This window comes from Micropterus salmoides, unplaced genomic scaffold (genome assembly GCF_014851395.1).
Source record: "Micropterus salmoides isolate LMB-PRFRI ecotype aquatic unplaced genomic scaffold, ASM1485139v1 Ms_hic_scaffold_19, whole genome shotgun sequence".
In the NCBI taxonomy this organism is placed as follows: Eukaryota; Metazoa; Chordata; class Actinopteri; order Centrarchiformes; family Centrarchidae; genus Micropterus; species Micropterus salmoides.
This window is the reverse complement of record NW_024041039.1, coordinates 808,379-830,578: the sequence shown is the minus strand read 5'-3', so window position 1 is coordinate 830,578 and position 22,200 is coordinate 808,379. Positions and strand designations below refer to the sequence as shown.

Below are 22,200 nucleotides of genomic sequence, written 5' to 3'. Positions count from 1 at the left end.
GCATATTAATTATTATTATTCTGAAACAACAAGCAGTTTAAAAAGCTCTTTTTATTTTAATGAGCAGCAGATTACCTGCGGCGTTCTGCGCAGATTCACTGCTGTGACGCATCACCTCGTGCTCTCGTCACCGCTTCCTGCCGTTCACTTCTGTGACGTCACGGCTCTGTTTCATCACCGGCCGTTTCCCGAGGCAACCATTGGCTGGCAGCGGAGGAGCGGCAGGACGGCCGACCAACCGGCGCAGAGGAGTACAGCGAAGCCCCGCCCACTTACTAACTCCGTGCGGTGCGTTCAGGTGACACAGCTCGGGAACACGCGATAACGCTGCTCACTACACCTGGTGGTGATCTGTGACAACAGACACGTTTATAAAGGTGAAAAGAAAGAAATAATTTACACAAATTAAAAATTAAAAAGAGTAAACTGAATAAATACAATCGGGTCACATGTTTTTTTATTAGAAATTATATTATTTATTTTTTCAAAACTGAGACAAATAACAATTCAGCAAAAAATCCATTTATTTTATTTATTTATTTAACTGGGCACATTAATGAATATTTTACTGTAAATATGCCAGATTTAGTCAGACGGCTAATTTCCATCGGTAGTCGTACATTACAGAGGTCAGTATAAGAAAAGTACAACAAACTGTAAAAGAATAACAATATATTAACATATAGATATATTAATTAGATAAAACTTTTGTACTTAATACTATTTTAATAATTGATTTATAGTTAAATTGTTTCTTAAGCAAAAACGTGAAATATTCAGGGGTTAGGCTAAACTGAATATTTTTGGATTTTAAACATCCATATTTGACCAGTAACTTTACGGAGGCCATATTAGGCTGATTGATCGATGATGAAATCACCGTCAGATGCAGCCTTTTGTTATTAATAACTTTATAAACACAGAAATAAAAAAGAAAGAGCAGTAAGTGTTGAACTGAATCTGAAGTTTCCCAGCCCGCCGCGGGTCCGTGAAGTGGTTGAAAACTTGGTCAACAAGCCGCCAGTCCGCGCGCAGCTCTCAGCTCTCAGCTCGCGGACTTCTTCTTCATTTTGTCCCGCGGATTGTCGGTCCATCGTTACACAACTCGGTAAAGTCCGTGAGGAGCAGGTTCTCCCGGCGGTTCGGAGGCTGAGGGCGGGATTAAAGAAGTTCTGGTTCCGTAGTAACGGAGGTAAGCCGCGGCTCGGACGGCGCGCGGCTCCATGCGGGCGGATTATCTCCGAGTCTAACAAAAGAGCCGGTCTGCGCGCGCTCCGCTCGGTCCCCCCTCCCGGTGCTCCCCGTCCAGGACTCCGGTTTGAATCTGACGGTCGACTTTGGTTTGTTTAGTCCGAGTTCGGGTCCCAGATTCGGTCTTCGTGACTCGGTTTCCCTCCTTTTCCTGAAAGCGGACCCGGAGCGATGCCGCTGCTCCACAGGAAAGCCTTCATCCGGCAGAGACCACCTGCGGACCTGCGGCCGGACGAGGAGGTCTTCCTCTGCAAGATCACACACGAAGTCTTCAGGTCCTACGAGTAAGTACTTTTCGAGCTCACCTGGCGCACCTGCGGGCCGCTACGGGACCGGCACTGAGTCCTGAGTGACAGTTGGTCCGCTGGCAAACTTCCAGACAACAAAAACAAAAGCAACTTTATTCAGAATGAAAAGTTGAACTTGTTCCCTGGTGAGCAGGTGCAGGGCTCCGGGGATCCGGTCCACACAGGCAGGCCGCGGTAGAAGTGGACTGGACCGGTCCGGGAGCAGGTGTACTGCTGGGCTAAAGTTAGCGAGCTAGCTGCGCTAAAGTGAGTTAGCTGAGTTAGCTCGGCTAGGTTAGCCGTTAGCTGAGAGATCAGGCCTGCTGTCACTCAACACTGTGTCAATAAAGTTTGGAGAGTTGAACTCACCTGCGGAGGGTAAAGGGACGTTACAGCCGTCACAGGACAGGTGAGCTTGCTCAGGTGTTCTCACAGAGTCTAGCCTGAAACAGACAGACTCCAGGTATTGATGACGATCAGCTGATCAGTGAACTTTCTGTGATGTTTACTTCCTGGTTGAAGTTTGGCAGCTCGAGTTCAGACATGTGACTCTAAGGTGAGGTGTCCAGGTGTGTCCAGGTGTGTCAGTGAATGAAGTATTGATCAGGACTTGATGCTTGTTATTGACATTCTCCCGGCTGATGTCACTTCCTGTCCTCAGTGAGTTCTTCGAGCGCACCATCCTGTGTAACAGTCTGGTGTGGAGCTGCGCTCTGACAGGCCGAGCGGGCCTCACCTACCTGGAGGCGGTGGAGAGCGAGCGGCGGGCGAAGCAGAGTCTGCAGAGCTTCGCTCCGTCTCTGCTGGTTCCTCTGCTCCACCTGGCCGCTCAGAGCCGCCGCTGCCGGCTGACGGAGCTCTGCGAGGACGTCTACGCCTTCGTCAAAGACCGCTTCTTCCCCGGAGAGACCGTCGACGTCACGGGACGCAACGGAGCCAGGTACGGGGGGCGGGGCCGTACGGTTACTCCACCACAGCAGGACAGGCGGGGTTACTTTATTTAGAGCAGTGCGACCAATCACGAGTGCTGACCGGCCTCGGCCGGTCAGCACTCGTGATTGGTCGCAGCAGGTACGCATCATCGACCACTTTTGGTCAGTGCGTGGAGACGGGGGAGGCGAGAGGGGGAACGTTTAGAGTGACACCAAATGTTCAGCAGGAGACGTGTTTGAAAATCTGAAGATCACCGTGACGCTGATGGAACCGAAGGTTCTCCTGACGTTCCGCTGACTACAGTCAGCAGCAGAGGCTCATGGGTATTATAGTATTCAGAACAGTTGATTAGTCAGAACATAAATCTGTCTGTCAGAGTTTCTGTGGAGGAGAGCAAACAGATCAGATGACACAACAACCTGCTGTCACTCCAGAGTCTCCACATATGGACGCTTGGTCGAGACCCGTTGGCGTCAGTTTGAACGCCAAAGGTAGGTGAAGGATATTTAACAGTAAAGTCAGAGTCAGGAGGAGGTTGGGGGGACGGGAGGGCCAGAAACTGGACTTTAGACCAGGAGCCTTCAGTAACGGCAGTCCAACAAATTGTGACGCTTCACAACATCAGCACACACTTTTATTGTGAAAGTCTAACAGGACGTTGCATATTTATTCTTTCTAACTGACCACGGAGCCCGATCCGTTAAAAAGGAACGCCAAGAGGTTCTGACCAAGCGTCCATATGTGAGGAGTCGGGATGAGAACGTGTTGGATACAAACAGCATCGTGAGGAAACAAGCTGCTGATTGGTCGCGTGTGTGTGTGTGTGTGTGTGTGTGTGTTGCAGACATGTGTGTGAGATCCTGCAGGTTCACTCTCCTCACTCCAGCGCTAACGGAGCGCCGGCCGCTAACGGCCACGCCAAAGCAGCGGACGGTGACACCATCGTCATCAGTGACAGCGACGACGAGAGCAAAGCCTTCCAGAGTCCCACGGCGCAGGTCAACGGGTCAGTAGGTCAAAGGTCATTCTAATGTTGATCGGTCAGCAGGTCGTGCTGACTGATCAGGAGTAAAGAACAGGGTTCTACGCATCCTGGAAAACCTGGGAAAACAGTTGATCCCTATTCCATTCATTGAGAGAAATAGTAAAATGTCCTGGAAAAGTATTTTAACGTGATGTCGTAGCAGCGCTGTGAACGCAGCCCGAGTCAGGTCACATGGTTGGCTGGACGCCATTAATTCAAGTGACTGACGCTCTGAATAATATTAATAAATAATGAGTTGAATAATTCAGTCCCTCCAGGATCTTTCTGATTGTTGCAGCAGCTTTTCTAAAAAGCATATGACACTTTGGATGGTTTAGCTTGCAGCCAAACACGGAAAGAAAGAGAAGAGCAGCTTTCTCTCCTGGTGTTCCTGCACACGCTCAGTCCATGCTGATTTTACCAGCCGTCACCTTCGGCTGCGTCTCAGGCGAGTTCCTCACCACGAGCTCGGCTTCCCTTGGTTTCATCTTCTGGGATCATTGAACACGTCTCTGTACGTTTTTATTCGCTGTTCACATCACGTGTCTCTGATCGATGCAGATTCTCTTTCCTCTGTGAGGCTTTACTTTAGTGGTTAAACAGACTCGTCCTCGTTTTCTACTTGTGACTGTCGTCGTTGGAGGTTTGACTCGCCGCTAAAGTTGTCTGTGAAGGTTCTCGGTCATCCAGGTCGTGGTTATCCAACGAAGGCTGAGGTCAAGGACAGCTGGACGTAGATACTAGAAAGTATCTACTAGTCTCTTCAACCACGTCCAGTCGCCCTTGACTTTAACCTTCGTTGGACTCGCCACTAAAGGAAAAAGCTCTCGGAGATCTTTCAACTCAGTTTATTGATAGAAAGTTAACAAAATAATTTTCCGTAGTTTCAACACGTTTTAAAAAATTACCTTAAATTCGTTTGCTACAACTTATTCGGTGACTAAACGGTTTCACTCCTCACTCCCAGCTGCAGTCTGTCCCCGTATAAAACTACCCGTGAAGACGAACTCCTCAGGAGCGTCTGATCAGTTTCCCAAAACTTTTATTTAACAGTTATTTAAAACAAGAAAAAAATAAAATGGTTCACCTTGCTTGTCCATAACAACAATAAAAATAATAACAGGCTGCCAATAATTACTGTGGCTTCACCAGGTGGCGTTTTAGTATCGAATGATGTATCTGCTGGTATCGGTGTCACTTTGAGGGTACTGGTTTTGGTTCTGGTATGTAACGATACCCAACCCTATTCCTGAGGCCTCTCACTGTACAGACAGTGCAGTCTATTGCAACCTCGGCGGTCCTAACGCGTCCTCGCAGCACGCCTCGGGCAGAATCCAGTTTCTTTGTTTGCTGAGTTTATTGAATCCTCCTCTGAAGGTGAATCTGAGTCGCCGCTGACGGTGGTCGTCTGCTCAGTTACTGGTGTTCAGGCAGCAGGAGGTAAAATATCACTCGCTTTCAGAATACTTAAAAATAATAAAGTAAAAAAGGACAAACGCAGCAGTAAGAGATGATTTCAGACTGCAGGACTTTAACATCAGACTTCAGCAGAGAGGAACATGTTGGTGTCATCAGTGAAAAGGTCCTGGAAGGTCCTGGAAGGTGATCTGCAGTGAAGCGTCCTGAGTCTGAAGGTGTTGCAGGAGGGTGACGACTGTTTTAATGTGTGTCTGCAGGAAGAAGAAGAAGAAGAAGCCTCTGAGTCCGTCAGTGTTTAAATACACAGTGAGGATGATGAAGGACGAACACAGCGAGGCGTTCACTGTCAGAGCCAATCAGATCAGGTGAGCCGCCGTGACATCACCACACTGCTGAGATTTAGTTGGATCAGAGCCGATTGAGCAGGTTTGATCGTCAGGATGTTATTGACGGGTAGTGAAGTTGAAGAGCGCCCTCTGCTGGACGTCAGGGTGAACTGCTTCAATCAGACCAACAGATAAAAAGCTCATCACGTCCTTTTAAACAGGAAGTCAGAAAGTAGTTTCCTGTCAGCCTGCGGAGCCAGAGGTCAGTGTGGACGTTCACGTTGTGTTTGTTCAGTCGCAGGAAGGCCAGCGTGTCCAGAGAGAGACTGAAGCTGCTCTTCAAGCAGCACTGTGAGCCTCACAACGGGACCATCGCACTCAAGGTGAGTCCACAGAGGGGAAAGGTAGCTCTGCCGCCAGCTGACTCACCTGTGGAAGGTAACGGCGCTGGGGATGCAGCGATTACCGGATTTCACTGTTAACCGCGTTTTAAAACGTCACTGTTAATTAATCGTACAGGGAGTGTTTCTGTTGCAGAGTTTAGGAGCGGTGCAGCAGCTTAACGTGTCGTGCTGATCAGAGGCTACTGCACACCGGCTAAACTCTGGCAGAGGGACCAGACTGTGCGGCTTTATTTCTGCTGAAGGCGGCAGCGTCTGACCAGGGCGTCACTGGAGATGACGGATCACCTGTTCAAAAACTTGCAGTTAAAAGGTTCCTGCTAAAGGAGCGAATAGCTGCATTAAACTTGATGCAGCGCCCAGCGTTGCGCCCACGTAAAGGCAGGCCTAATACATTAGGGGAACATGGGGTAAGACGCAACAACAGCCCCGCTGCGCTACGAGGCCCGTTATTTTCAATGGCTTGTGCCGCGCCAGGGTGTTTTGTTACTGCGTTGGGCAACGTGCCCCGCACGGCGAGCTCGTGCCCACGCAGCGCAAATCGCTTCTTTTCTGAAAGGTTCTTTATGGAAGACAGAACGTCGTCCTCTGCAGACCTTCAGTCACTGAACATTTACCGTCACATCCTGTTTCCTCCTGTCTGATGTAAAACACTTAAACATCAGGAGCCTATAGGCTGCCAGTTAACTGCATTTCAGTCAACACTGCACTCAATTTCCAGTTCAGCTTCTTCCCCCTCGAGGTTAAAGTTCGTACATATTACAGAAATATAATTGTTAATGTAATTGAGTATTAAAAACACTGAAGTCGTTACTAGTGTTGTGAAATTAATTAATGCGTAATAATAAGAAACCGTGATTATTTCTCTGACAATAATCATACCCACAAAATCTGTAATCGTTGCATCTCTAAACCGCGAAGCGGCGTTCAGCCGACGGGCCGAGACGTCCGCGCCACAAAGCCTCATCATGGATCCACAAACGTGAAGATGTGCGTTAGGGCGAACTCGCTCTCTGCCCCGTTTCCTCGCACCGTGCCCCGCTGACCCGCGCTCACACTGCACCTTACCATCCCAGCCGCAGCACGTTTACGTCGTCGCTCCAGTGTTTCCCGTACCGCCACAGATCCAACGCTGAGCTCCACGTGTTGATATTTGATTTATTTTGGGGGGGGGGGGGGAGCTCTCTGTCTCTCGCGGCACAGTGCCGTTCTACGTCTGAGTTCCGTGCTCGGGCACGGTTAGCGATCACCGCGTACCGGTCACAGCACGGAGCGCCACAGTGGTCAAACGAACCGGACTTTGGGGGTTAAACGTGCTCGGACACGGTACGGATCGCCCAGTGTGAGTTCGCCCTTAGTTTACTCAGCAGCAAGTCTGCGTCCCGGTCCACGCGGGTAACACGAGGCGAGGGACTTCAGAGCTCCTTTAGTAAAAGAATAACGAAGCTGTCGTTACTGAGATCAACTTTACGTCTCGGTCTGGGCAGAAGAACCAATATCAGCGGGACGTCGTCAGTCCTTACGATCGGTAACGAACTTCTCCATGTTTGAGGTCAGATTCAGGCGAGCATTTTTAGAAGTGATGGATTGGATGAGGGCGGCGGAGTCTGTGTGTCCCGCCCCTGCAGAGTTACGCTTCACATCCCGAACGTCTCCTCAGCTGAAAGGTGACAGAAGACAGAAGTCAGCCTCCTCAAATCATGAATAGTAACATAAAATAACAAATCAGGCATGTGTTCACATCACGTGACCCAGCATGCATCTGTCTTTCCTGTGGTTTCTCTGCATCACGTGTTCCTCTAATCTCTGTGGTTCTGCGTGTTGATCGGTGAGTTCTCCTGTTCCTCCTCTCTCAGCCCTCCACAGTGATGAAGTACCGGCTGTCTGAACAAACCTTCTCGCAGTTCTTCCCTGACGAGCCGCCGCTGTTCCCCTTCAGCCCCTCCTCTAAAGGCGCGGGGCGGGGCTCCCCTGGCCAGGTGAGAGTGACGCTGCGTGACATCACAGGATCAGCGCTTATAGGTCACTGATTGATCTGATCGGTAAAGGGTGTGATGTGCTTCCAGGCGGGCTCGTCGCTGCTGAAGGCGGCGGAGAAGCTGAAGCTGCTGCAGCAGAGGGAGGAGATGGCAGCTGCAGCTCAGGACAAAGCCCGGCTGAAGAAGGAGAAGGAGGAGGTGCAGGAGGCCAAGAGGAGGGAGAGGGAGGACCGAGAGAGGCTGAAGGAGGAGCAGAGGAGGAGGTTTGAGGAGGAGAAGCAGAGGAGGAAGGAGGAGAAGGAGCAGAGGAAGCTGGAGAAGGAGAGGGTGAGTCTCATGCTGCTAAAACAAAGTGAAATAATGAGAATCAGTCGGTGACTTTAATCTGATCACAGGAGCGAGAGAAGCTGAAGGAGGAGAAGAAGAAATACGCTGAGCGACTGAAACTGTGGAACAAACCCAGAGAGGACATGGAGTGTGAAGACCTGAAGGTCAGTGAACGCACCGCCGAGCTTAAAGAGGTTCCTCTGTCACTGGTCCTGGACTAGATTCTGTTCCTGTTCTGTGCACATGAGGTTTGCACAGAACCAGCCTGTAGATCTAGATGATGAAGATGATATCTCCAAGTGTTCTCCTCTGAACCAGAATCTGTGTGTGTTGGTTCCACCAGGACCTGCCCAGTGCGGTTCCAGTGAGGACTCGACTTCCACCCGAGCTCTTTGGAGAAACTCTGATGGTTCTGGAGTTCCTGCGGGCCTTCGGCGAGGTCTTTGACCTGAAGGACGAGTTCCCCGACGGAGTCTCTCTGGGTAAGGACACTTTCTCTAAACTCTACTGGACAGAACTAGACCAGCACCCTGTGGTTCCGTAGGGTACTAACAAGGTTCTGTTCCCACTCTGGTGTCGTGGTACCGGTCCTGTGCCAGTATGATGGATAGAATGTATTGACAGGTGTTGTGTTGGTCTCTCTCTTCCCCCCCACAGAGGTTCTAGAGGAGGCTCTGGTGGGTTCTGACCCTGAAGGTCCCCTGTGTGAGCTGCTGTTCTTCTTCCTGTCGGCCATCTTTCAGGCTCTGGATGAGGAGCAGGAGGAGGTGGCTAAAGACCAGGCTGAAGGTGAGACACACGAAGAGCTGTGATTGGTCGGCTGCACTTTAACACCATCACACCTGGACAGACCTGCTGGGGTGTGTGTGTAATGTGTGTGTTTTGTGTGTGTTTATGTGCAGACCTGTCGGAGGCTCTGGACGACGACTCTGACGCCACCCAGTCGGCGCTGAACGCCGTCGCGTCATTGGCTGCGGCCTGGCCTCAGCTGCATCAGGGTTGCAGTCTGAAACAGCTGGACCTGGACAGCTGCACGCTGTCAGAGATCCTGCGGCTGCACATCCTGGCGTCCGGCGCCGACTGTTACCACGGCAACGCCAAGTTCCGTTACCAGAAGCAGGGCGGGTTCTTGATGATGGACGACCCCTGTGTCGAGCTGCGATTGGCCGAGCCGGCGCTGCTGAAGAAGCTGACGAGCACGGCGGTGTACGATCTGACGCCAGGTCTGTAGCCCACCAATCTCAGTACAGATTGACTTAGAAAGGTTGGGTTGATCAGGTATTGAAGGGGTATTGATGGGGTATTGATGGGGTATTGAACGGGTATTGAACGGGTATTGAACGGGTATTGAACGGGTATTGAACGGGTATTGATGGGGTATTGATGGGGTATTGATGGTATTGATGGGGTATTGAACGGGTATTGATGGGGTATTGAAGGGGTATTGAAGGGGTATTGATGGGGTATTGATGGGGTATTGATGGGGTATTGATGGGGTATTGAACGGGTATTGAACGGGTATTGATGGGGTATTGATGGGGTATTGATGGGGTATTGAACGGGTATTGAACGGGTATTGAACGGGTATTGAACGGGTATTGATGGGGTATTGATGGGGTATTGAACGGGTATTGAACGGGTATTGAACGGGTATTGAAGGGGTATTGAAGGGGTATTGAAGGGGTATTGAACGGGTATTGATGGGGTATTGATGGGGTATTGATGGGGTATTGATGGGGTATTGAACGGGTATTGAACGGGTATTGAAGGGGTATTGAAGGGGTATTGAAGGGGTATTGAAGGGGTATTGAACGGGTATTGAACGGGTATTGATGGGGTATTGATGGGGTATTGAACGGGTATTGAACGGGTATTGATGGGGTATTGAAGGGGTATTGAAGGGGTATTGATGGGGTATTGATGGGGTATTGAACGGGTATTGATGGGGTATTGAACGGGTATTGATGGGGTATTGAACGCATATTGATGGGGTATTGAACGGGTATTGGTGTGTGTGCAGGGGAGAAGCTGAGGATCCTGCAGGCTCTGGTGGGGAAGCTGCTGACGTTGGCGTCCAGCAGAGACCTGATCGAAGACTGTGTGGAGGAGCAAAGAGCCGCCAGGCAGGAACTGAGAGAGATCAGATCGGAACAACACCGCCGCGAGAGGGAGGAGGCCGCACACAGGTACGCTACGCAACACGCTACGCAACACGCTACGCAACGCACACTCACACAGGTAGGCACACGGGTATAGGGCTGCACATAACGATTATTTTTCAAGTCGATTAATTTAACGACTAATTTTGTGTATTCTAAAGAGAAAAAAAAAGTTACCCGATTAACAAACCAATTTATCCAAAATATCAAAAACTTGTCTAATCAATATTATATTCAATTCATTAGAATGACATTGGCAGCAAAGTGAATCCAGTTTCCTCGTCACTGATGTGTTGTGATGAAAATAACCGACAGTAATCAGGCTGCTTTACTTTAAATGTTCCTGGAGTTATTTTCAGTACTGAGTGATGCACTCTGATAATCAGATGTTTGTGTAGCAAAGAAACATCAGAAACAGATCGTCTGTAAACTTAATTCAGCTGTTTTCTCGCTCAGACGTGGCCGTTAAATAAACAGAAAACATGAAACGGCCGAACGTTAGATGACACGCAGTGTTACGTTACCATGACAGCAGCGGGGCAGAAATTACTGTTAACATGAAGGCGATGAAGAAACACTTAGAAAACCTGTCTCGTGTGGAGACGCTCTACTTTCGCTTCACGTGTTCGTGGACAGCAGCTGTGCTGCGGTGAAGCTCATGGAGCAGCACGCCGTTGAGTCTGAAGACGGTCTGCAGCTTATCGGGGGGGAATCCCTGCTGACAGCGACGCTTCGCCGCAGATCTACACGAGTACGCAACATGTGGGTTGGGAGAATACTCTGTAATGTGTTCTGTTTAGTGGGTGAAAAGACAGACGGTGGAAACGGCAGCAGAACAAACGAGTACAGTTTTACAGGAGCAGCTTCAGGTTAACTCACCTGCTTCACTGAGGCAGCTTTCTTCAATCAAGGTTCCCTCAGCACTTCTATAAAAACCAAAATACGACCACATTCAGACTTCAGACAGGCTGAAAGATATCCAGAGCGCTGCACTGCCCATCCCCATCTTGTCATAGACCGTTGCGAACTTTGGTTGATGCTGGAAGATATTTACTGAGAGTTGGTGATCAAACACTGTTTTCATGATAAACATTATGTTAACTCATTCAGCTGACGCTTTTATCCAAAGCGACTTACAGGGGGGCTGTCAGAGGTCGCACGCCTCTGGAGCAACGAGGGGTGAAGTGTCTTGCTCAGAAACACAATGGTGGATTGAACCCGGGTCTCTCACACCAAAGGCAGGTGTCTTATCCACTGCCCATCACCAATTTATAAAATTTGATTTGATATCCATTTCATCCCTAGTACACATGACGCACAACGTACACGCACAACGTACACGCACAACGTACACGCACAACGTACACGCACAACGTACACACGGGGGCGCGCACAACGTACACGCACAACGTACACGCACAACGTACACGCACAACGTACACGCACAACGTACACACGGGGGCGCACACAACGTACACGCACAACGTACACGCACAACGTACACGCACAACGTACACGCACAACGTACACGCACAACGTACACGCACAACGTACACGCACAACGTACACGCACAACGTACACATGACGGGCACAGGGGTGCACAACGTGCACTAAACTCTAGAAAGAATAAAACGAATTGAAATAGTCTGAATCAGAAACTGACGTGTCCTCTTCCTCCTTCTCTTCAGGGTTCGTCTTCGTAAAGAGGAGAAGCTGAGGGAGCAGGAGCAGAGGCTGAAGGAGAAGGAGGAGAGACTGAAGGAACAAGAGGAGAGACTGAAGGAGCAGGAGGTGAAGGGAGGACTCCAGACTAACAGGTAGAGGAGAGACGGTTTTATCTTTAACAAATGCTGTAATTCTGATGATAAAGGTCTGAATAAACAAGTAGAAGAAGAATGTTTGTTTGAAGGAAGTGTCCACGCAGGGACAAACACTGAAGTGAAATGTTTGATGGAAGTCGCAGTTTAAGTTGAAGCCCTTTAAGCAGTTAAAGTGTCTGGAGATGAACTTCTGATGGTTTGAAGCGTCGGTTGGATCTAAAGGGATGAAGAGGTGGAAATACGTCCTCTGACGCTCTGTAGGAGCTGAAGTGTCGCTTGGTACGCAGCAGCGGAAGACTTCAGTTAATCAGTACTGAGAATTCACTTTATTGGACCTGTTTCCAAGAAGTTCAGCGTAATCACATATTTATTTGATGTGTGTTGATCTCAGTATTAACGTGTTGCTTGTGTCTGCAGCGAGACTGCAGCACGAAACACTGAGGAAGACGAGGAGCAGAAGTCTTCCTCCAGCAGCAGGAAGAAGAAAGGTAAAGAAACATTAAGTGTTTCCACATGAGACCAGTTTGTGCTTCCTGCTGAGTCACGATGTTTCCTCTCTCCTCCAGCTGAACCGACCTCCGACCCCAAAGCCCCGTCCTGCCCCCCCACCAGCCTGACTGCAGAGCAGCTGGAGAACGAGCAGGAGAAGGTCTGAAACATGGACTGAATTTTATGTATCTATCCTTAGTGTGTATATGGAGGTTATAGGTCGTTTTAATAGAGACGGAGATCAGTTCTGATCCGCAGCTGAAACGCTGGTGAGGACGGAGGTGATTCTGTTTTAAAAATGTAGCAGTGTAGGTGGAGCCTCAGGAATCAAACTGTTCCCATGTTGATTCCACCCTCCGATACTCCGGTCAGTCCGGCGGTACCAGTCAGTACTTTGACCGTGAGAAGGTTCACGTGAGTCTGCTGGATCATCACTTTACCTTCTCACTGCATTAATTAGTCGGAGCAGGTCAACAAAAACAAAGAACAGGACGTAACGCGGTACAAAGGGGTGTGGTCTGAGCGTCATGTCCGTCCCGCAGGTTCGAGAGCTACAGGAGCGGATCCAGAAGGCGGCGGCCTGCACTTGCCTGCTGCCTCTGGGCAGAGACCGTCTGTACCGCCGTTACTGGCTCCTCCCCTCAGCCTCCACGCTGTTTGTAGAGGACGACTTCTTCGGCATGACGGAGGATATGCTGCATCCACGGCCAAAACCCGCACAGGACGCCACAACCAAGATGGAGGACGACGAGGTCGTCAAGGAGGAGCCCGCCGAGGGAAGGTAGGTCACTGTTATATTCTTGTCCCGTCAGACACGGGGAGGTCCGGTGTTCAGAGAGGTTTTCTAATGATGATAAAACCTTCCAGTGCTGCCTCAAGCCCCGCCCCCATCTACACCTGCGGGCCGCCAGTCAAACGGCCCAACCAGTGGTCCTTCTACAGCTCAGTGGAGGAAGTGGATCAGCTGATCGAGGCTCTGAACCCACGTGGTCACAGAGAGAGCAGCCTGAAGGAGGTGCTGCTGCAGGAGAGGGAGAGACTGCAACACCTGCTGCAGAACTGTGACCGCAACAAATACAGCCGCTCAGGTAAATAACCGCACAGCAGGTAACGCACAGCGGGTAACGCACAGCGGGTAACGCACAGCGGGTAACGCACAGCAGGTAAATACTCTCTTCTCCTTGTCCAGATGATCCGGAGTCATCACGATCTGTCCCAGAGTGCACTGCTGCAGCTGAGACTCTGATGGAGGTGAGACTGAGAGACCTGCTGCTGGACATCGAGGACAGAATCCACCAAGGAACTCTGGGAACTCTGAAGGTACAAACACACCTGCTGGTGAACAGAGTCAGGCACAGCAGCAGGTAACCTCCCGCTCACCTGTCTCTCTCTGTGTTCAGGTGATGGACAGACAGGTGTGGCGCTCTGCGCTGGAAGCAGGAAGCTACGAGCTGCTGTGTTCAGACGGCAAAGAGAGCGGAGGGATGAACGGACGAGTGGAAGCCATGGAGGTGGACTCACCTGCCCCCCTCAGAGCCAGGGACAGGTACGCAGACTCGGGTGGAAACATGTCCCTGACCTGAAGCAGCAAGTTTCTCTCTGGGCGCCGCTCTGTGGTGGCGAGCGTTTGGTTGACTCAGATTTGATGTGTTAGCTGATGAGCACGTTATACTCACCTGACCTTGGTGTCCAACATGTGGCCCGGGGACCGGGCTGTGACGGCGTGCTGCTGTGTGTGTGTGTTACAGGCTGCAGGAGCTGAAGGGCGACGGCGTGGCCTCGGGCAGCGGGACTCCTCAGGTGGTCAGCAGCTCAGTACGGATCCTGGCTCAGGCCCTCGTTCACATCGAGCAAGGCATCGAGAGGCGCTTCCTCAAAGCTCCGCTGGGTGAGTCTCCCTCCAGGCCTGGAAAGGTTTGGAACATGGCGTGGCGCCCCATGGGTGCATCTCTACAGAAAATAACACGTGAACGGCCCAAAATACACCTGAGACGCTGACTGACCTTTTAGCATAGTGGACCCTGATATAGTTATCATGGGCATCATTAGTCATTTAACCATGACAGGTATGAAAGGTACAGGTGTGTGTGGGCGGAGTCACTGTTTCACTGTGTCTGGCTCCTCCCCCACAGGTGAGGAAGACTCCAAGAAAGACCAGAAGACCAAGAAGACCAAGAAGAAAGACGAGGACCAGGCCAGTGACGGTACGACTTCCTGATACTAGAGACCGTAAATCCTCCGCCTGCAGGAGGGACCTGATCAGGACCTGATCAGTTCTCGGTCACAACGGATCCAGATCAGCAGGAAACTCACTTTAAACTCTGTCTGTCTCTCAGATGGCAGTGACAGCGGCCGGGTCAGTAAGACGGTGTTGGAGCGATGGAGGGAGTCTCTGCAGTCCTGCTCAAGTCTGTCTCAGGTCAGGAAAAAGAAGTTTGACCGTTTATAACACCTGGGTGGCAACTGTGGGATTAACATGCTGATGCTTGTCCAGGTGTTTGTCCACCTGTCCAGTCTGGAGCGAAGCGTTCTTTGGTCCCGCTCAGTCCTCAATGCTCGCTGTCGCATCTGCAGACGCAAAGGAGACGCCGACAACATGCTGCTGTGTGACGGGTGTGACCGAGGACACCACACCCACTGTCTGAGGCCCCGCCTCAAGGTACGTACAGACCACACCCACTGTCTGAGGCCCCGCCTCAAGGTACGTACAGACCACACCCACTGTCTGAGGCCCCGCCTCAAGGTACGTACAGACCACACCCTCCAGGTGGAAACAATAAAACTTTACAGTAGCCATGTTTCCATCCAATTGTCATGCGAATCGTACTTTTGAAATGTAGCAAAAAAAGAGTGAAATCTGTGCGTTTCCATCAGCTGGTTTGGAGCGAATAAACCAGGCTGTGGCGAGCATCGTTACGTCAGCAGTTGACGTTCCACACGGCTGTAATAAACAAGACGTCTGGGTTCCAAACCAGAAACAAAACCAGCTGCATGAACCTGAGGGCCACTGATCTGAGAGAAACGGAGAGGTCGTCAGGAATGTGTTTCAAGCGGGCAAGTTGCTACCAGCCATGTCCCCGTGCATTATGGGAATATCTGGTGTTATGCAGAGTTTTGCATGCACCTCCAGATAACGCTTTTAAACGCTCTAATATCCTTTTTATGGGGTTCATCAGTGGTGATAAATGACTCGAAGTATATATGCGTTCAGAGTCGTTATTATTTTATTACACTCAGCAGAAGCAGCGTTCACTGAGATTCAGCAACAACATGCGGTGATCACCTGTTTGATCAGCGTGCAGAGCAAAGGATCTGAGAAGGACCTTTTAAGAGGTGAACGCATCATTCAGCAGAACAGCTGATGAAGGCTTCCTGCCCAGATCTGCATCCACCTCTTTTCTCAGCACATATGAGCGTCACCGGCCGCGGCAGGAAATTCTCTGCAGGCGTTCAGAACTCTGCAACACCGGCTGAGACGCTGACAGCAGAAACAGCTGATCAGACGTGACTTACGAGTTCGCTACGTCAGAACTTATTCGGATTGTAAAGTGTTTCCATGTCCCGTTTAGCGCCTTAACTCTTTTTCCACAAAAACCACCTCAAGTGAGCAAAAACGTTTTTATGAAATTAAGTAGTTTTATTTTTTTCGAATTTTGAATCAACCGTTTGTAACCGACACTTCAAAATGCGCATAAAAAAACTCCGCTAATAACTGTTTGCTGGAAGGTTGTTCCTGTGAAGTAGCGCTGTGCGATAGGACTAAAATCTCACCTCCCGATATAGAACATTCTTTTGTAAATTCTGTAAGCGATTCTGGAGAAATCCGACAGCATGAAAAATACCATGATGTAGCCTGAACGACGACGCATCATGTAAACTGCTGTTACATGCTGCTGCAAAGGTAACGAGAGGACGAGGCGGCAGCTCCACCCGTTTGTGGACTCGAGGTTGACATTTGGCCGTCACCATCTTTGTTTGTGGAACCAGAAGTGACCATATTTGGACGAGAGGGTGGAGCTAGCTCGCTTGCTTAGCAAGGTGCTTCGTGTATTCATGTGATATTAGCCAGGATGATAATTTTGGCTAAATGAACAGCCTGACTGTGTTTTAGTGCAACTGTACGCTGATCAAGGCACTTTGGAACCTTGTGGATCTTTAACCAGCTCGTTCTGTTTCTCAGTCGGTTCCAGAGGGCGACTGGTTCTGTCCAGACTGTCGACCCAAACAGAGATCCAGCCGCCTGCCGTCCCGTCAGCGCTCTTCTATTGATGAGGAGGAGGAGGAGGAGGAGGAGGAAGAGCAGGAGGACGAGGATGAACAGGAAGAGGAGGAGGAGGAGGAAGAGGAGGAGGAGTCAGAGGAAGAAGAGGAGTCGGAGGAGGAGGAGGAGGAAGTAGCAGTGAAGTAAGTGTTGAAATATTTTAACCTGGTCCCCCTGCCCTGAGATCAGTCTCAAAGAGCAGCTTCTAATCTGTCAATCTCTGCAGCACCAAGAAGATCCCGCCCCCTAAAGGAAAGAGCCAGCAGGCCACGCCCAAAGGTCAGCAGGCCACGTCCAAGAACAGCGCCGGCTCTGCAGGGAAAACGTCCACAGCCTCCAAGTCAGTATCTGTCCTGATCCCAGTTTACTGTAGATCTGATCCCAGTTTACTTCATGTCCATTTTCTGATTCTATCCAATCACAGGTCCTCAGGGAAAAAGGCCACGCCCCCCCCAGTGAAGGCCAACATGGTGTCTGGAGGTAAAGCTCCGGCCCGCTCGGGGAGTCGAGTCAGCGCCCGTCTGAGCCACGAAATCCTGCCACAAAACGGCAACACAAAGACCTCACCTGGTCAGAGTGAACCCCACAAGAGACCGCCAACAGGTAAACAACCAGTCAGGCAGTAAACAACCAGTCGACAGGCAGGTGGGGCTCGTCCAGTAGGAATCCAGGATTTGAATTCAGTCTCACACTTGGGTGCGGTTTAACGGCCCGGAGGGTTTTGGCGCCGTTTTTTTGTTGCAGCTTCGTTCCTGAGGTGAAGGCCTCCTGGTGTGGGCTTTGCTTTAACCTGTCCCCCTTTGTCCTCGTCAGATGGGCCGTCCCCACCTAAACCCTCCAGACCCGTCCTCCCTCCTTCATCCTCGTCCTCCTCGTCTTCATCCAGCCGGCGCTCCTCCGGCAGGAACCACGGCGTCCATGAGCTTTCGGCCTGCGAGCAGCTGACTGTGGAGCTCGTCAGACATGAAGACAGCTGGCCCTTCATGAAGCTGGTGTCCAGGACTCAGGTACACACAGACACGCACCTGGACGCGCAGGCACAGCGCTAACAGGCGGTTTGTGGTTGAACATATGCAGACCGATGAGGACTCGTCTGTGTGTCGGCCGTAGGAACTGTTCACTTCAACATATGCGTCTTCAGTTTTATTCCTCTAAGGAGAAACATGTTTATCATGAACTTCTTTCACACGTCTTCTTGTTAGACTAGAGCAAAGACAACATCTATAATCCACAGTCAGTAGTTTATTTTCCTGCAGTTTGTCTCTGCGCGTCTGTAGATTTCTCCTACAGTTAGCGCTCTATGGTACTAATGCTACATGTGGTTCTGTTGGAAACTACACAGCACAACGCTGTCTGATCCAAATATGGTCCATATTTTCACTTAGGGGTGTCCTCACTTTTGTTGCCAGCGGTTTAGACATTAATGGCTGTGTGATGTGTTATTTTGAGGGGACAGCAGATTTACACTGTTCTACAAGCTGTACGCTCACTATTTTACGCTGTTACACAAGCTGTACGCTCACTACTTTACACTGGAGCAAAGAGTCCTTTCTTCAGTGTAGAAACATGAAAAGATAGAATCAGATATTTACAAAGATGTGAGGGGTGAACTCACTTTGTGAGATGCTGTAAATCACATCCTGCAGTTTAGAACATTTTACACAGGTGAATGTTTCTGACCTCCTGTCTGCAGGTCCCTGACTACTATGACATCATCAAGAAGCCGATCGCCCTCAGCACGATCAGAGAGAAAGTCAACAACTGTGAATACCAGACGGCAGGTGAAGAAACACGTTTACTTTTTTATTTATTTATTTGTATTGTTTTTCTCATCTCATTAAATTATCCTCGAAGCTTTGGGAATCTTGTTCTATTGACGTTCATGTCCATAAAGCACACTGAAATTGAAGTACCTCTCTGTCTGCAGGTGAGTTCGTCTCAGACGTGGACCTGATGTTCTCTAACTGTCTTCAGTACAATCCTCGTCACACTAACGAGGCGAAGGCCGGACTCCGCCTGCAGCAGTTCTTCCACTCGGAGCTCAGCAGACTGGGCCTATCAGAGCGCAGCTCCGCACCGCCCGCTAAACGCTCCCGACACTGAAACCGAACGCACTCCTCTGACCTCACGGCCGTCCACTCAGCTGATTGGTCCAGGGACGAGACGTGGCCCGATGCCCTCTGGACTGGCACGGTGTGACTCCTTCATGACCTCTGACCCCCGTGAACCCACAACGCCCTGCAGGGGTCAGAGGTCATGGACATTATAATACCCCCACAGGTTACACAGGTACACCTGGCTCAGGTGGGCTTCAATCAGACCAGCTCAGACAGTCTCACCTGGTCACCTGACCAAGAGCTTCTCTCTAAAACAAGCCAAACTTCTGGAAGATAGTTTCAGCTCCTTGTGAACCCGTAGAAACGTTGTGGAGTAGATATTCCTGCTGCCGTTTGGGGCATTGACCAGTCTGCGTGGACGGACGCTGGACGTGTAGCGGACTTCCTGTGGTGCTGTAGGACGTAGAGACGAGTCCACGGTTCTCTAAACCACTAAAGAGCGTTCGGCTCTCAGATCAGGTTCTGGTGTTTTGCTCAGGGACAAATTGTTTGATTTGAATAAGAAATATTTTCTAACAGAGCAGCTGTTTTTTACTGAAGCAGAGCATCGTCGTGGCAACAAGGTCAAAGCCTATGGGAGCCTGCGGCGGCCAAATTAAAATGGAATCCTTTAACGTATGTGTGACAAACATTTAAAAAGATCTGTGGTAAATATTCTAAACCCGAGGCTCCATCAGGACAAAAGCGTTTAGACAAAAAAGTTGTAAACAAAGATCAGATGCAAACATTCTGACGTACATCGAGAGCACACACACAGAGAAGTTCATTTTAATATTGGCAGCCCGAGTCTTTCATAGACTAATTTATAAAACTGTTAACGAGGTCAAACATCAGCACAGGCCCCGCCCTCTAAAGACACTGGCCCCGCCCCCTGGCCTCGCGTTTCCTCCAAAGAAAACAAGAACCTGAGTCCTGCTGTCAGAGTTTATCTGAAATATTCAAACAGGAAATCAATATTTAATCAAACTAATGACGTTAACTGAAATGAGAACCGGGACCTCAGGAAGCTGATTTATGATTTTTATAGATTATTAAAAAGATGGAGCTTGAGGTGCTTTGTTGAGGATCTCAGGACCTGGTTTGTGTGGAGGAAACTCGTGGTGTGGCGTTTTAACCTGCTTTGATAGAATCGGCCTTTAAAGGAACAGTTTCAGTCATCAGTCTCATGCCTGTGTGTTTAGCTTAGCTTAGCATAAAGACTGGAAGCAGGTGGAAACAGCCAGCCTACTGCCCCCTGACTGACATCGCGTGAGGCTGGTAGACGCGCTGTTCCTTTAAGAACCGGAGCCGCCGTGGCCTCTGTGGATTTGTAGTTTTTGTATTTTGACTACTGCGAAGTTTTTCCTGCTTTAGGCAGTTTTGTTCTGTGACGTTAGCGTGTCCGCAGTCAGCTGCATATTTATTTAGCCGTGCGTTGTCTTTATTTATGACGGATAGATGCCTCCTGCCTCCCGGTGCTCTCTCACTTGTTGTTGTTGTTCTTCTTCTTCTGATGTACAAATAAAAATAAATAAACACTTTTATAACCAGCTGCTGCCTGCTCTCTCACACACACTCACACTCTCTCTCACACACACACCTGACCTCATTAGGTATTTTACTAGTACTTGGTCAGCAGAGTACTCCTGAGTCACTCAGTATATGTTGTGTGTGATAGATAGATAGATAGAGATATAGAGATATATATATAGAGAGATATAGATATAGATATATATAGATATATATAGATATATATTTATTGATAGTAATGCTTTGTACTTACTAATAAACTCTTTCTTCACATTAGTGAAAAAAAACAAATTCAAAGTTTCACCGGTGGTGTTTCTAATGAGACCTGAGTACTTAATATACTTTACATACTTAGGCTACTTATACTTTACATAATATACTTTACATACATAATATACTTTACATACTTAGGCTACTTATACTTTACATAATATACTTTACATACATAATATACTTTACATACTTAGGCTACTTATATTTACATTATATACTTTACATAATACATTACATACTTAGGCTACTTATACTTTACATAATACTTTACATACATAATATACTTACATACTTAGGCTACTTATACATAATACTTTACATACTTAAGCTACTTATACTTTACATAATATACTTTACATAATATACTTTACATACTTAGGCTACTTATATTTTACATTATATACTTTACATAATATACATTACATACTTAGGCTACTTATACTTTACATAATACTTTACATAATACTTTACATACATAATATACTTTACATACTTAGGCTACTTGTACTTTACATAATACTTTACATACATAATATACTTTATATACTTAGGCTACTTATACTTTACATACATAATATACTTTACATACATAATATACTTTACATTAGGCTACTTATACTTTACATAATATACTTTACATACTTAGCTACTTATACTTTACATAATACTTTACATACTTAAGCTACTTATACTTTACATAATATACTTTACATAATATACTTTACATACTTAGGCTACTTATATTTTACATTATATACTTTACATAATATACATTACATACTTAGGCTACTTATACTTTACATAATACTTTACATAATACTTTACATACATAATATACTTTACATACTTAGGCTACTTGTACTTTACATAATACTTTACATACATAATATACTTTATATACTTTATATACTTAGGCTACTTATACTTTACATACATAATATACTTTACATACATAATATACTTTACATTAGGCTACTTATACTTTACATAATATACTTTACATACATAATATACTTTACATACTTAGGCTACTTGTACTTTACATAATACTTTACATACATAATATACTTTACATACATAATATACTTTACATTAGGCTACTTATACTTTACATAATATACTTTACATACATAATATACTTTACATACTTAGGCTACTTGTACTTTACATAATACTTTACATACATATATACTTTACATACTTAGGCTACTTATACTTTACATACATAATATACTTTACATACATAATATACTTTACATTAGGCTACTTGTACTTTACATAATATACTTTACATACATAATATACTTTACATACTTAGGCTACTTGTACTTTACATAATACTTTACATACATAATATACTTTACATACTTAGGCTACTTGTACTTTACATAATACTTTACATACATAATATACTTTACATACTTAGGCTACTTATACTTTACATACATAATATACTTTACATACATAATATACTTTACATTAGGCTACTTGTACTTTACATACTGAATATATTTTTACTGTGAGCACCTGTGTTAGACAGTTTCAAGCTGAAAGCCTTATGAGGTGAACTGACACTTCCTCTCCTCCCTCTCCCCCTTCCTCCTCCCCCTCCCCCCCCCCCCCT

At 47.9% G+C, this 22,200-nt stretch overlaps 1 protein-coding gene across 1 annotated transcript; it reads left to right on the top strand.

The window, feature by feature from the left end:
* The first annotated feature begins 543 nt into the window (after positions 1-543).
* Positions 544-20,323, top strand: baz1a (bromodomain adjacent to zinc finger domain, 1A). The gene is made up of 29 exons (XM_038728049.1): positions 544-1,535; positions 2,200-2,478; positions 3,316-3,477; positions 5,172-5,279; positions 5,536-5,623; positions 7,498-7,620; positions 7,708-7,947; positions 8,016-8,111; positions 8,291-8,429; positions 8,605-8,736; positions 8,850-9,170; positions 9,968-10,133; positions 11,796-11,924; positions 12,345-12,415; positions 12,494-12,576; positions 12,959-13,197; positions 13,284-13,504; positions 13,606-13,736; positions 13,817-13,962; positions 14,165-14,304; positions 14,549-14,620; positions 14,753-14,835; positions 14,911-15,075; positions 16,597-16,820; positions 16,904-17,017; positions 17,102-17,280; positions 17,491-17,684; positions 18,371-18,458; positions 18,605-20,323. The coding sequence occupies exons 1-29, from the start codon at positions 1,423-1,425 to the stop codon at positions 18,778-18,780; spliced, it is 4,422 nt and encodes a 1,473-aa protein (XP_038583977.1). The 5' UTR covers positions 544-1,422; the 3' UTR covers positions 18,781-20,323.
* Positions 20,324-22,200: the final 1,877 nt, after the last annotated feature.

Excerpts from the sequence above, each read along its gene's own strand:
- baz1a (XM_038728049.1), top strand. The coding sequence starts at position 1,423 with ATGCCGCTGCTCCACAGGAAAGCCTTCATCCGGCAGAGACCACCTGCG. Across the intron at positions 17,281-17,490 it reads CCACAAGAGACCGCCAACAG|ATGGGCCGTCCCCACCTAAA; the intron begins GTAAACAACCAG and ends TGTCCTCGTCAG. Across the intron at positions 17,685-18,370 it reads AGCTGGTGTCCAGGACTCAG|GTCCCTGACTACTATGACAT; the intron begins GTACACACAGAC and ends TCCTGTCTGCAG.